The 13902-nt window shown below is 39.4% G+C and overlaps 1 protein-coding gene across 3 annotated transcripts in view; it reads right to left on the bottom strand.

The window, feature by feature from the left end:
- Positions 1-13902, bottom strand: part of lsp1a (lymphocyte specific protein 1 a) — a 46942-nt gene that overhangs the window by 6467 nt on the left and 26573 nt on the right. For all 3 annotated transcript variants that reach the window (XM_026172523.1, XM_026172522.1, XM_026172521.1), the window contains 9 exons: positions 13513-13652; positions 13002-13257; positions 12335-12472; positions 9429-9472; positions 5647-5728; positions 4164-4301; positions 2836-2931; positions 2259-2345; positions 1718-1826 (listed from right to left, as the gene is read on the bottom strand). In XM_026172523.1, coding sequence (XP_026028308.1) covers positions 1718-1826; positions 2259-2345; positions 2836-2931; positions 4164-4301; positions 5647-5728; positions 9429-9472; positions 12335-12472; positions 13002-13257; positions 13513-13652 — 1090 coding nt within the window. The remainder of the gene's footprint in view (positions 1-1717; positions 1827-2258; positions 2346-2835; positions 2932-4163; positions 4302-5646; positions 5729-9428; positions 9473-12334; positions 12473-13001; positions 13258-13512; positions 13653-13902) is intronic.

The raw sequence follows: 13902 nt of genomic DNA, 5'->3' as shown, positions 1-13902 counted from the left end.
TTTTGAGATAATTTAAAATCACTATGATCTAACAAAAAAAAAGGGCAAATTGGAGGGAGTTTATTTAAATCTGACTAATATTATAATTTTCATGTTTACAGGTTACATATTGAGCCGCAGTACATTTTTACACATGCTTACTGGTAGCTGTATACGGTGGTAAATGCTGCATAAATAAAGCACTGGGCTTTGCTATGAAAAATATAATTCCCATATAAAGTTCAAATTACTATAAAATAATTTTAGTGATTTTCAGCTCAACATGTTAAATTTTACTGTGACTTAAAGACGGTTGATGAGCTAAAAGCGTGTGAAAGTTGTTTGAAGAACAATGAAGAGCAGCCTCCACTGTGATGGAGGTCAGTGGGATAGTGATCTGTGAGGTCAAAGGTAAAGATGCACAGAAGGGATTTGACTGTAATGCATGGTAGGCACTCCAAACTTTATTTTAAAAGCTTTGTTTGTTTTTTGTCCAGCCCGAGTCAGGAGAAGTCTTTCACTAGTGATCTTTTTAACGTGTGTGTTGGAGCTACTGATTATTCTAGGTACAGCTCATAAAAGTCATCTTTAGTTGCTGACACTGTCAAAATAAATCTTAAGCAGAGTTACCCTCATGTTCAGTTTATTTACAGTAACACAGGAAATAAAAACTGCTCTGATTTTTTACTTTCCTACAGTTGGAAAATGTAAAAGAAATCTTTCTCTACCAAATTCAGTTCTTTTCATTTTCATATCTCTATCTAGGTTACTCTGTTTGAACATAGCTTAGCATTTCATAATAAAACCAAATTGTGACTTCTGTCTCTGTTGCTGTATTTTCGTTATCACTGCTGTTTTATTTAAAGTGAAGCACTTTGAACTGTTTTCTTTTTCTTACGTGAAGCTTGCTGTACTGCCGCCCTGCACAAAAGGTAATGAAAAATAAACAGTCTGACTTAAATGTTTCTCAACATGTACATTTTTCTTGCCCATAGGTTCAATTCAGCGTGGAACATCAGGGGCAGAGATAGCTCAGTAGGTAGAGTGGTGGCCCCATGAAGGTTGGGGGTTCGATTCCCCTGAGGTACCCCTGAGCAAGGTACCGTCCCTACACACTGCTCCCCGGGCACCCAGTGGCTGCCCACTGCTTCACTGAGTGAATGGGTTAAATGCAGAGAGGAATTTCCCCACGGGGATCAATAAAGTATACATTATTATTACATCAGTATATTTTTAAGTCATGCAATGAATTGAATGAAGAAAAGAGACAAGCTGAAACAGCTTCCTGCTGATCACAAGCTGAAAGACACTTCTGAACATCACAACAGATCAGCAGTTTACCCTTTACCCTGATTCACACGCTTACATGCATCAGCCAGCTCGTCAGATGGTTCAGGCATCATAGTGGAATCAATGCTTAGAGTTTAATGATGCTTTGATGTAGAATAAACTTTAAACTGCCAGGGCTGCACACTGCACATATATTAAATACAAAAATGCTACTAATTTTGTTCTGCCAGCAAATTCTCTAATGAAAGTCACTGAACCAAGCAATCCAATCTGAAAACAGGCTCCCTTTGTGCTCTGTAGTCAAGATGGTGACCACTGAGAGTAAGAACAGAGTGCTTACCATCTTGCTACTCAGAGGACTTTGTGTCATCATATCTGTAGGAACGGTGGTACACAGTTTAAGAGACAGCTAGCTCTTAGTCTTTTACTTCCTTGTCTGTGATCTTACCCGACTCTCCATTGGTGAACGTCCCTTCGTTCTCGTCGTCCACAGGAATCTTCTCATATTTGCCGTGTCCAGTGACGACAAATTTGTACTTTTTATTAGCCGCTGAGCTCTGAGGAGATAAGCAAGAGCTCATTTTGAATATTTTTTACAGATTAGAAATCTGAAGATGAAAATCCAGGTCAAGATTTTCATATCACCATCACTGATGACATTTTTAAAAAATGATTCCTCCACCAGGTGAGAGTGGTGGAGGCCTCTGAAGTGTTCTTCCCTTATAAAAAGCACACTAGATGAGGAATGATGTGCCAGTTTCTCTAAAATGAGAAAACTGACTAACTCAGGCATCAGATAACTGTACCGTGAAGTTGTGAAAGGGACTTTTTTAAATTAAATATCCTTTTCCAGTGTTATATAGACCAAACAATGAACACTTCTGATGTACACAATAACAAAAGAAGCGAGGTAAATGCAAAGAAATGATTCTTAATTGAGCTTTACTTTACATTTAAGACTCTTCTGTGCTTGTATTCTATGTTTATACCTTCATGTTTTGTCCGGGCCTCCCCGACGAGTCTCCGATGACCTCCCACATGTTCTTCTTCTGCATCACATCTCCGGGTCTCAGATCCTGTTTTGTTTTTTAAAAAACATGGCTCAGGAGTCTTCCATGAAATCTGGTGCATAGACTGAATAAATCTAGCTGTTCTTGATTTGCATTCCACTTACATAAAAAAGGAAAAGACATACTTTTATTGCTTTTTTTCTTAGTCGTTTCTAAATATTGAATTGTTTATGTAATTTCCTGATTTATTTTACATTTTTAGGATAAAGGAAATGGAGAAATCCTGTTATATAGAGTTATCTCTGACGTTGCCACTAGAGGGAAACCTCACATCGCAAACTGCACCTGAACGCATCACTGTGAGCTCAGCTATTACACAGGAGAGGCGAGTTTAGTGCAGCTGCTCTTTTCCTTAAAACCGCACACACACACAGATTTCCTTTGAATACATAAAAAACAGCTTAAAGGACAATCACGCAGCCTGTGAATGCCAAACAAAACTGCAGAAGCATCATTAACATCTGAAACCACTCTTGTTAGAGTGAATGTGACTTACAGCGGGTCTGCTGCTCAGCTGTCTGCTGCCGTCTGAGGGGCCTTTCACCCACTGATTGATCAGATTGGCCACGCCCACCTTCAGACCCTCAGTGTCCTGATTGATGAAGCACAAACAGGATGAAACGCTTCACTTTCATCTTCAGCTAAACTCAGATGTTTAGTTGAGTATTTAACTTTGTTTATTCAGTTGTTCCGCACTTTCATTAAAGCAAACTAGGTTCATTTAGCTGGATAACAGCATCCTGCTCTGTGGAGGCAAAACATGCCTCAAAGGGAGAGGCATAATAAACCTTCAATACAGCAATATATTTAAATAATAATGATGATGATAAGAAAATATGAAGAAAAGATAGATGAAAAATTAAGTAAAATACAAAAGTTTTAAATTATGGCCTGTTTACATTTTTTAAAGTATTATTTTTAATAGATTACATTTTTTATGTAATGTATCTTTAAAAATACATTAATTTTCTTTCATTTATGAAATTGTTAATGTATTAGACTTTTTAAATATAAAATTAAAGTAAAAAATATTTTTTTTTAATTTCCTTGGGTGGATAAAATTAAATGTGATTATTATACATATTAAAAATATAGTATAAAAAATTAAAAATGACAATTCAATTCACTTTAGCAGTAATTTTGCTTCTTTTTAAGATATAAAATGTTTAATTGGTGTAATTAAATTGCAGTCAGTGCTGGACCTGCAGAATAAATTCGATGAAAACTCCTTTGTAATATCCATAATATGTGTTTGATAAATAAATATATTTCCCTTAATTTGGTTCTTCGCTTTTCTCTTCATGACCTGCTGAGAAAAATCAAAGCTTGGACAAATTATTTTTAGCCCATAATAACCGCTCTCTGTTTCACTAACAAGCGCCTGTTTGACCGTTCACATCAAAGAATTCCCGTAAAACAGAACATATGAAACAGGTGAGGATGGATCTGTTTGCCAGACTTTAAATAAACACGTGAGGTTTTAGCCGTTAGGTCAGACAAACATGACGATCAAAGAGGCTTTAAATGGGTAAAAATTTCAATAATCCTCCACAAGCACATGCAGAAAAACAGCATGATCGGGTGAAGCAAAAGGGATTTGGTTCTAAAGTGCAGTGTTTTAATGTGATGCTAGCAACTTTATGGTCATCCTTAAACCCCCTAAAAAGCTTGTGATTACCTATTAAAATGACCAAGAGAAGTTCCTTTTAGGTCAAACTGGCTCTGCTTTAACTACATACCACAGATCATAGCTTTACATGCATTTACATGAATGTAAAACAAAGCAGAAATCTAAAGGTACCCCGTTAGATTGTTTCCTCTCACCTTGCAGGTGGCTCCCTTGCTGGGACTCTGGCTCCAGGCCTCTCCAGCCTCAAACAGGTTCTTCTTGGAAGCGACAACCTCAGGTGATTGGGGCAGGTCATTCAGTGATGCCTTCACTGCCCGAGCCTCCTGAGAGTTCTGCACAAAGACAAACCTCACAGTTAGCAACAAGTGGCAGCATCCAAGGCTGAAAGATGAACATCATCTTATTGACATCTTATCTTATTATCATGTCCTGATATTTAAAACCTTAGAATTTATTTCAGAGAGGGTGTATTTGTTAAAAACGTTTGCTAGAATAAGCTGGAATGCTATGTTTCTTTGCAATATACATCTAACCGCATTCAAATTGTGGTTTATATAAATGACATAGTTTAGGCAGATTTATGTGAATCACAGGTGTAATCTCAATCTAAAAGATTTATGGTGAGAATATTCTCTCTCCTGCAAACCTTTAATTTATGTTCTTTTGTTAAACCTGTTCTTGTGCTGCAGTCTATAAATCAGCATGGGAACCACCTGAGGTGAAAAGGAAAACGAGGAATGGAAAGATAAAAATAAAAAGCTGGGATCACCACGTTTTCCTGTCATGCATCCGTTTTACACGCACAATTGAAAATATGTGCGGGTGATGTAATCGCCCAGGTGCTGCCGAGGTTTGTGGCCGCTGCACAAAAAGGGTCAGAGCAGCTGCTGCTGCCCCCAGCTGAGTCCAAACAATGTGAGTGCAAAGTTTCAAACCTGCAGCAGAGCAACCATCATGCGCTTCTCGCTGCGGAAAACACCCGAGGGTTTGCAGAAAATTCAAATCAGAGGAAGGAAGCAACTAGTGCACAAACATTATCCTGACGAGTCAATGCTTTCCGCATATTGTACCGAAATTATCTCAATGACTTTTTATTTTTGTGCCATCCTCACGCTTAACCAACAGAAAGGATAATTGTCAGTCTGTTGTGAGGCCGTGCCTGTAATGAACACTGCAGCGAGGCAGATATGAATGAGACCAACAGGCTGTGATAGATATCTGTGGGCAGGAGGGGGGGTTGTGGTTCGGGGGCTGATGAAAACATTCATTAGCTTCATCAATGCTCCCTCTGTCTGCATGCGTCTTTGTACAAGTCATGACTGAATATGGTTACGTCATGTCTCCCAGAAACATGAGTGGAGGTTTCATGTGAACACGAGGAGAGTCTGTGGGGTCTTAACAAGCAAGTGAAAAAAGACGGTAAACCTTGAAAATCAATAAAATATTAATGCTAAGTGACCTGCCAGTGAATACTGGTATCATTAAGCTGTTTGAGGAGCGGCTGGTGACAGTGAGGGATGGACCTGGAGAGCTGAGAAATTATTTGAGGTTACAAGTAGAGTCACGGACGTGTGTGTGTGTGTGTGTGTGTGTGTGTGTGTGTGTGTGTGTGTGTGTGTGTGTGTGTGTGTGTGTGTGTGTGTGTGTGTGTGTGTGTGTGTGTGTGTGTGTGTTGACCTCCACAGCGTGGGCGTACTGCTCCAGCTTGTCGTCGATCTTGGATGTCAGGAGGAGAGGCTGCGTCTTCTTGAAGCTGTTACTGAGTCACACAAAGCAGCAGGAAATTAAAACCAGAGACACGGAGTCTGCGTCACATTAATTTTAATAGATTGCTCCCTTAAATTTAAAATAAACATTTTCTATGTTAGAGAGCATTACTACCGTAAACTAATTAAAATGTTTCAACTCTAAACTTTATTTTTATGATCCTGTCATTCATGTATCGTCTGCTGCTGATTATCCGGGTCACAGGGGGGCACAGTCTCCATGGCCAACTCTTCCAGCTCGTCTGGGCCACACCAAGATTTTCCCAAGCAATAGGAGAGATATAATCTGCAGGTTTAACTGGAGGTCTCCAGATCTCTCATTTGAACAGATCTTACCTAGGAGGAGTTTCCTCAATTGTGAACAAGTCCCTGAAAAACTTGAACTCTTTTATTTGATTAGGAAGGGCAGAAACTTCTTCCCATTCCGGAGTCGCCATGCCATTGTTTCCGGACTCGGACCACGTCCTAACACTTGGTGGTGCTAATTTTTTATGTATGTTTAGATCAAAGCGCTCCCGGGCATCAATATAATCAATATATTGAAAAATGGGATATTGGGGGTGTCAATAATGCAGTTAATATGATTTTTTTTAAAAAATAAATAAATAAATAAATAAAATAAAAAAACGTGACAACTCTTCCTGTAGGCTACTCTCTCAGCGCACACACTTGTACGTTGATTTGAATAAATTGGCCAAAAAAGACAACGCACACTTAAACCAAAGTTATGGTCTGTGAAAATCTATTATTGTGACAGCTCTAGTCCAGTCTGAGAATGTATGGCAGCAGGATTTCATTAAGCTGAAATATGACCTTTATATTTAAACCTTAAAATTTGATTGCTTTATATTGTCAGTTCAAAACGTGTGGCTCTCAGGTTTGGCCTCATGGTTCACCTGATGATTTTAGAACCTCCGAGGCATTTGCAAAATAAAGTTTGTGTCTGTCTGTGTCTACATTTTTACAACTTCCCAGTTTTCCATGTTCACACTATAATCAAGATCAAAAACGTTGGGTCAGACCAACTCACGTTGGCTCCAGAAACTGAGTCAAAGCTGGATTTGCGGTTGAATAAATTAAAGTCTGTCTTGTGGTCTTTGCAGATCCAGCAGATCCTCCTCCCTATTTTTTGGCTTTCCCCGGCTTCAGATAAGAGCTCTGACATTATTCTTTCATGGCAGGAGGGAAAAACTCATTTATCATCTGAATCTTTGACTTTGACATGTCTGAGGCGCCATCATGGGGCAACACCCGCTTTTAAAAGGAGGTTTGACCTGATGATGTCATGCAGCTGAGCAAACATCAGAGGCTGCTGCTGAGGTTGTCATAGCTGGAAGCCGTCACTTAGTTTTAACTTCTGCAATAAATTTTAAGGAGGGAAAGTTTCTACCTGTCAATAAGTCTAGATGTTAAATTCAAACTTTCAGCTATGTAGTAAACCACATGTCCGTAGCACTAAAACCACTACACAAACGTAGTAATAAATAAGTACAAATCCTTTACAGAGGTTTTTATGAACTTATGCACCTCTGGCCATGACACAAGATGTACCAGACTTAATTTATGAGGATGATCAAAAAAATGTATGGCTACCTCCAGGAATCCTCCCTCCTGACAATACTGCAGTCATCACACATGAGCAAAGCTCCTGCTTAGAAAAAGCCCCTCTGGCATTCATCCATCCAGACCAGACATGTTTCATTAAAGGCAGACACTTATCAGCACGGTTGGATATGAGCAGGGCTGCACATAAGTGGTCCGCATATGCGCATTCGCTGTCAAAATAAAAGACGCGCACCAGATAAGAAGTTGCAATGCGCGTTTGTGTCCATAAGATTTTCTGGAGGAGGACAGACATTTGTTTAGAACTCTTAAAGATGTTGAAGAAGCTCCTTTAAGCAATTACTTTGGTGTTCCTCCACCTCCAAAGAAATGTCAGAAGGAGTCCGAACCACAAAAGAAGCGCGTATTCTCACGTAAAATGGGTTAAATTCACAAAACTTCACTCTTCATAATTGGTGCCAGGCAAGGATGTCCTCTCTCTCCATTTCTCTATGCACTATTCATAAAACTGCTATGTGCAATCATAAAGATAGTAAACTTCTAATACCAAACATAATATTCTCCTTTATGCAGATGATGTGCTCTTATTTCATCGGGACTCCCATTCTTTGCTGCCACAACCGTTTAAGTCCAGCTGCTCTGTAAACTGGTCAAAATCCATCATTTTACTTCTTTGTATGAATGAGAGGGTGTGGAAGACCTTTCAACTCCTCCAATTGCTTTAATCGCAGACTAAATTCAAATGAGCACCCACACACTCACACTTACACCTCTCATTTTCTGTACCACCTCTGCCCAGCCTGTAAGTTTCTTGCTTCATGTAATTAACTATGTATTTTAACTTCAGCAATTTACAGTTCACGAGTACTCTGCAGGCATTAACACTGTGGGAGTCAAAGGTTGAGCTGCCTGATGCCATCACACCTCTTCTGAACACACAGTTGTCTGTAAATTAAAGCATCCTCATAGAAACGTTCCTCCTGCTCAGAGCTGATAATATCCTGCTGCAGACTGCCTGGAGCCACCATACCTCACTAACCACGAGAGAAAACACAGCCGCCTGCATCTGGACAGAGTTAAGAGGAGCCATAAATCACAGCTTAGGAAAGGCGATGCACTGAGAGAGGTGGAGAGGTCACCTCCAACCCTTTTCATCAGGGTTTACGTTCAGACGGTGGAGAGTTAACCAGCAGCCAGAAAACTGAAAAAAGAAGCGGGTCACTTACGTCAAAAGGATTAGCTACTTCTTCAAGTTTATCAGTGGAAATACTTGCTTAGCTTTAGCATAGCTAGTCAGAAAAAATAACTCCATTAAAATATGTAGACACGTATTTTATCTGATAACATCTGAATTTGACTCTCTGTGGATAAAGTTGAATATCACATGCTCCTCCACTATTCAGATGCTTGGATAAAAAATTCTGCATTTTTCTTTGATCTGGAAGATTCTGAACAACATTCAAACTGAAGCTACACTCAAGATTAGCTCATTTGTACATAAAGGCCACAGTTCTTTGACTTGTATCCTTCCATTAAGGTAGCATTCAGATAACACTCAGTTGACCTGATTGACTCAGTAGAAACTTTGAAATCAAGCTGCGCTCTTTGTCTACCTGTCAGACTGTGTCTCAGGCTTCTAGCAGGACATTGCTGACTATGCAGCACTGTGATAGCATGAAAATCAGAGTGTGTTGGGAATGCCAAAAACAACTAAGGTACAAAGGATTATATAAAGATGCAACCATTGCAGATGTAAACTTCCCTAAAGTGCAATCCCTTGGGTGAACAGGCTAAAATGTGTAGATTGGTGTAACTGTGGCATTTTTTGTTTCTACCCACAAAAAACAAACAAAAAGGAGCCAAAGAACTGACATTGCAGAGTCCAGAGTGTTATATCACACTCACTACTTCCATCCTTTATATACAGTTTTATAGGAGGCGGAAAAAAATAAATTAATAAAAAATAAATAAAAAAATTTAAAAAAAGGCTGCCTGCATGCTGTCAGGATAATGAGCCCAAACACCATTTATTAGGTTGAATTATTTAAGAGATTTTAATAGTTTTAATATTTCTATTTGGTGAAATAATGCATATGTAAATCTGATCAGGATACTGATAAAGATCCTCACCTTTTCTTCAGTGAGCGGTTCAGGGACTCTGTTCTCTCTGTGATCTGAAACAGAAGAAGAAGTATGACGCCTTTTGTTTTTCCTTTCGGATGAACACGTTTCTCTCTGTGTCACTGCTGCAGTTCATGAATGTGTTAATTAAAGCTCAGCTCTGGGTTTGGCCTTGGACCTCCCAGTCCCAGACAAACAGCGCTGAGGTGGCTGGCCTTCATCAAACCGCACGAGTCGTCAGAGAGTCAGAGGATGATGGAAAAATGTGGCTTTTTAGAACATAAATTTATAGAGTGTTACATTACCTTAAGGACATACACCTACAATAAAATTGACAGAGTCACTGGGTTAAAGATGAAGAGCAACAACTGAGAAAATGTATTATACTCTGAAGAAAACTTGAATTCAAGGGCAAAATCATCTTTCTGCATTACTCTGTATTGATTTTCAGTCCATGTTCTTTTTATTTATCCCCAAACTTTTCCATCAAAATGCCCACACAGAGTAAAAGATCTGCTGTGGGAGGTGACGATTTTCCTTTAGTGTACAGGCTCAAAGGGCCTGCATTATTCAGCATTCTTACTGGTAATGCTTGTTTCCCCAGTCTAAGTAAATGAAACTGGCCCTAGATGGACACCAGCACTGGTACCATCTGTCGACAGAGCTCATCCAGCTGACCTGGACAATTTTGCTGTTTTTTTAATCTGCACTCAGGGGTCCGATTTTTAGGACAGGAGCAGTGTATCTCTGACCTCAGAGGTCAAACATCAAAGTACACACACACACACACACCTTTTGTTACTGTTTTATATATAGTTATAGTGTTGTGTGTGTGAAAGCCTGTTGTTTGAAATTAAATTAAAAAATGACACTGCATAATTTCTTCTGGTAAAGAGCCATAAAATGTGCTTCCAACATGCAGCAAAATGCATCAAACACTGGACATAAATGACAATATTTAATGTAGAGGTGAAGCCTGCCTAATGTGAAGCATGGCTAGATTTGAGTTCTGTGGGGAAAAGTCACAATGTCAGATTTAACAACTTAAAATAACACACAGGATGTTAATCTTAGTGTTGTACTTACGTGGTGCCATTAACACAACTGAGAAAATAAACCTGAGGATTTCACTTAATCTCATAAGTTTTTACCCATTGTTGTAAATGTCTCTTTTGCTATTTGGATTCATTTTTTTTCTGTGTCCTTGGACATTTGGTTCGTTTGAATCTGTTCATGTTCACATAAATTCAGGAATAGAAGAAGCAAAAGACATGCCAACATGCACACAGTCATGCACGTGGACGAGCCACTCATCAAAAATTCAAATACAGAACCCCAAAGTCTCAAACATGGTTTGGTTTCTTAATCTTTATGAACCAGATTTTTTTTTAAATAAGAAAAGAAATGTCTTCCTGGACTGAGAGGGCTCCATAAACGACCGCAACGTGCTGAAAAAACACACATAGGCATTTACAGTTCACACAGATCATCAAGCTCAGACAGTGAAACATTTCGAGTGGCAGTGAGATCGAGGACAACACCGCATGCTTTTCCTGGTGCAGTCAGGCTGAAGTGGCTTTGCAATCACACACACACAGAGGTACACACACATGCAACTTACAAGCTGAGACTGAACCCATCTGCTGGGAAGATAACACACAGCGATTAGTCACTGAGTTACTTGTTTTTTTAACCCAACAGGTCAAACAGTAGGCTGCATTTTGTTAAATCAACATTACAGTAATGGGCTAGACGGAAGGACGGATCACCCGAGACAATTAAACTTTTCTTTTTCAAATTCCTCTTTATCTGCTCACATGATAGCTCTTGCTGACCTGAACAGGTAAGATTAAATTCTGACAGCATTCATGGCTGTGCCAGTGGGTTCTTAAGTGAACCTTTGATGCTTTTTCTCTCATATATCCATTTTATATCCACATATATAATGTGAATGTGAATTCACTGTGAACCACAAGCTCAGGTTCAGACTGATCTAAATGCTCAGTGCTGCAGCGCCTGTTTGAATATTGGATCTGACTGCTATTCATGATCATCTCAGGAACATAGCTCTGCCTGTGAGGACAGAAGTCCACCCACCTCAAAACTTTTGTTTGAACTTGACTTGTTTGCAAATATGATTTATTAACAAGTAAATACAACCAGCTTTCGATACATTAGGGTTTTATGACCAAGTTACTCAATCAGAAATGTTGTTTAGGCCTCCGTCACATCAGCCTAGAGACCAGGTGGTAACCCTCTGGCACACCTGATGACTAGGGGAAAAATACGCATATCCCAACCCACCGGTGGTTGCTGCATGTTCTTGCTGTCACTGAGGGTGCTGCACCAAGGCCCTCCTTGTGGTTTGCTAGCAGATTTCTACTGTTACCTGTAGTTTGCATGAAAGATGCTGACTTGTCTGCAAACACTTGGCATTTAGCGTGATGCCAAAAAGAGATAGAGAATGTTTGCATTGAAAGTAAAAGAGTAACACCTTTTTTGTCGCACTCTTCAGACTTAAAAATACTCTCTGAGCAGACATGTAAGTCTTTATCTTCTATGCAAACTGCAGGCAATATGTTAAAAACCAAAGCAAATCTAAGGAGGCCTTCAGTGCAGAACCGTGTGTCTCTTTGTGACCATTTTCAAACTAGCAATCACCAACCAGCTGGGGAATACACATTGTTCCATAGCGACCGGCTGTAGCCAGATAATAATAATAATAATGATAATGGATACTTTATTGATCCCCATGGGGAAATTACTTGTTTTTCTCTGCATTTGACCCATTCACTGGTCAGATGGTTGCTGACCAGTCTCTAAGTTAGAAAAGTGAAACAGTCAAACAAAAGAAGAAGCAGTTACCAACAGATAGATTTTATAACCAGCGTTAGAAGCCGGTACACGCTCTTTACCTTCTGTGTGGAAACTTTTGGGCTGAAGGGACTGAACATCTCGTCTTCATCGACACTGGACGTACTCAGGTTCTTCATCCTCTCTGCTGCCTCCATCCTCCTCCTCTCGATTTCTTCCTTCATGCGTCTTCTCTCCTCCTGGGAGTCGGATTAAAAACACTCTTCAGCCCCAAAGCCATATAGATCTAACAGCTGCTAATACTAGAGACTAAGTAGCCATTGTTTTACTCTTGAAGCTGAATTAGTTACTTTTAGGCAAGGCCGTGATACCTCCATAATAAGCTAAAGATGTCCCTACTGTATATCCCTGATATATTAAGAATTTAGTTATGAATTTTAGACATTTGGCATGCTGCATTCTTCTTCTTCTTTCACATTATACATCCTCACTGATATGATAAACATATGGATAAGACCACAAAGATGATCTTTGTAACTTTCTTAAAAAAATAAATCTGAGGTTCACAGGCTAGTAGATCTTTTATTACTAGCTCTTAAAATATGAAGAAAAAATATGAAGCTTGCACTACATTTAAACCCCAAATAAAAATGTTTTACTTGAATCTGAGCGTCATTTACCAAATTCCTAACCCCCCTCCTGCAGTTGTGTATATATCTCTGTGCATATAGCATTTCAGATACTGAGCTTTTATTGAGACATGGTCACCTCTTCTTTGGCCAGCCGCTGCAGCTCCTCCTCCTCCCTCCGACGTTCCTCTTCCTGTCGGACCTGCCGTCTATCCTCCCTCCTTCTCTTCAGCTCCTCCAGCTCTTGCTCAGCCTCAGCCTGTCGTTGTCTCAGTTGCTCCATCTCCTGGCTCTCCTTCTCTTGGAGGCTCCGCCGGATCTTCTCCAGACGTTGCTCTGTCTCCAGGATGGCCTCCGACTCCTCTGGTTCAGCAGCTCTGCTACACACAGCACTACTGTATAGGATATAAAATGCTTTGATTTACGCCCTGGCTGTGGAGCTGAAATAAGATCTAAATATTTTTGTCCAAAGTCTTTAAAGTACTTTTGGGATTCTGGAAAATGTAAACTTGATATTTGTAGGTTTTTTTGTGTTGTCTCAAGAAATGATTTACTTCTGCTTTGGCTTTTAAAGTCAGTGTAACAAAAGCTACATATTCAGGTGAGTGGAAAGGCACATAATAAGATAGCAAACAAAACTTGTTACACACATGGTGGATCTCTTTGTTTTGGTGATAAATGATGTCACTTCCTCATTGGCTGCGTTGCCGTTTGAGTTGCTGTGTTTTGGCTCTTGGTGAAGAAAAACCTTGGATGTGTAGGAGATTTTGACTTCTTTTCTTTTCTCCACCTGTTAATGAAAGATCGAACGAAATAGATTTTTAAATGCATGTAATAATATATACGCTGAAGTTTGCTCTTCTTTCAAAGTAGGTCTTCAAATCTTTTTGAACACATCAACTCTTTTCTTGAATCAGTTGAGACTCAGACTGTTCTAATATGATTTTAGACCTTATATGAACCGTCTTTACCATCTATCAATAACTTGATATTTGAATAAGTAAAATCCTTATCTAGACTAATGTTGAATATTTTTATTT

Source organism: Astatotilapia calliptera, chromosome 7 (assembly GCF_900246225.1).
Source record: "Astatotilapia calliptera chromosome 7, fAstCal1.2, whole genome shotgun sequence".
Lineage (NCBI taxonomy): Eukaryota > Metazoa > Chordata > Actinopteri > Cichliformes > Cichlidae > Astatotilapia > Astatotilapia calliptera.
This window is presented reverse-complemented; position numbering and strand designations above follow the sequence as displayed.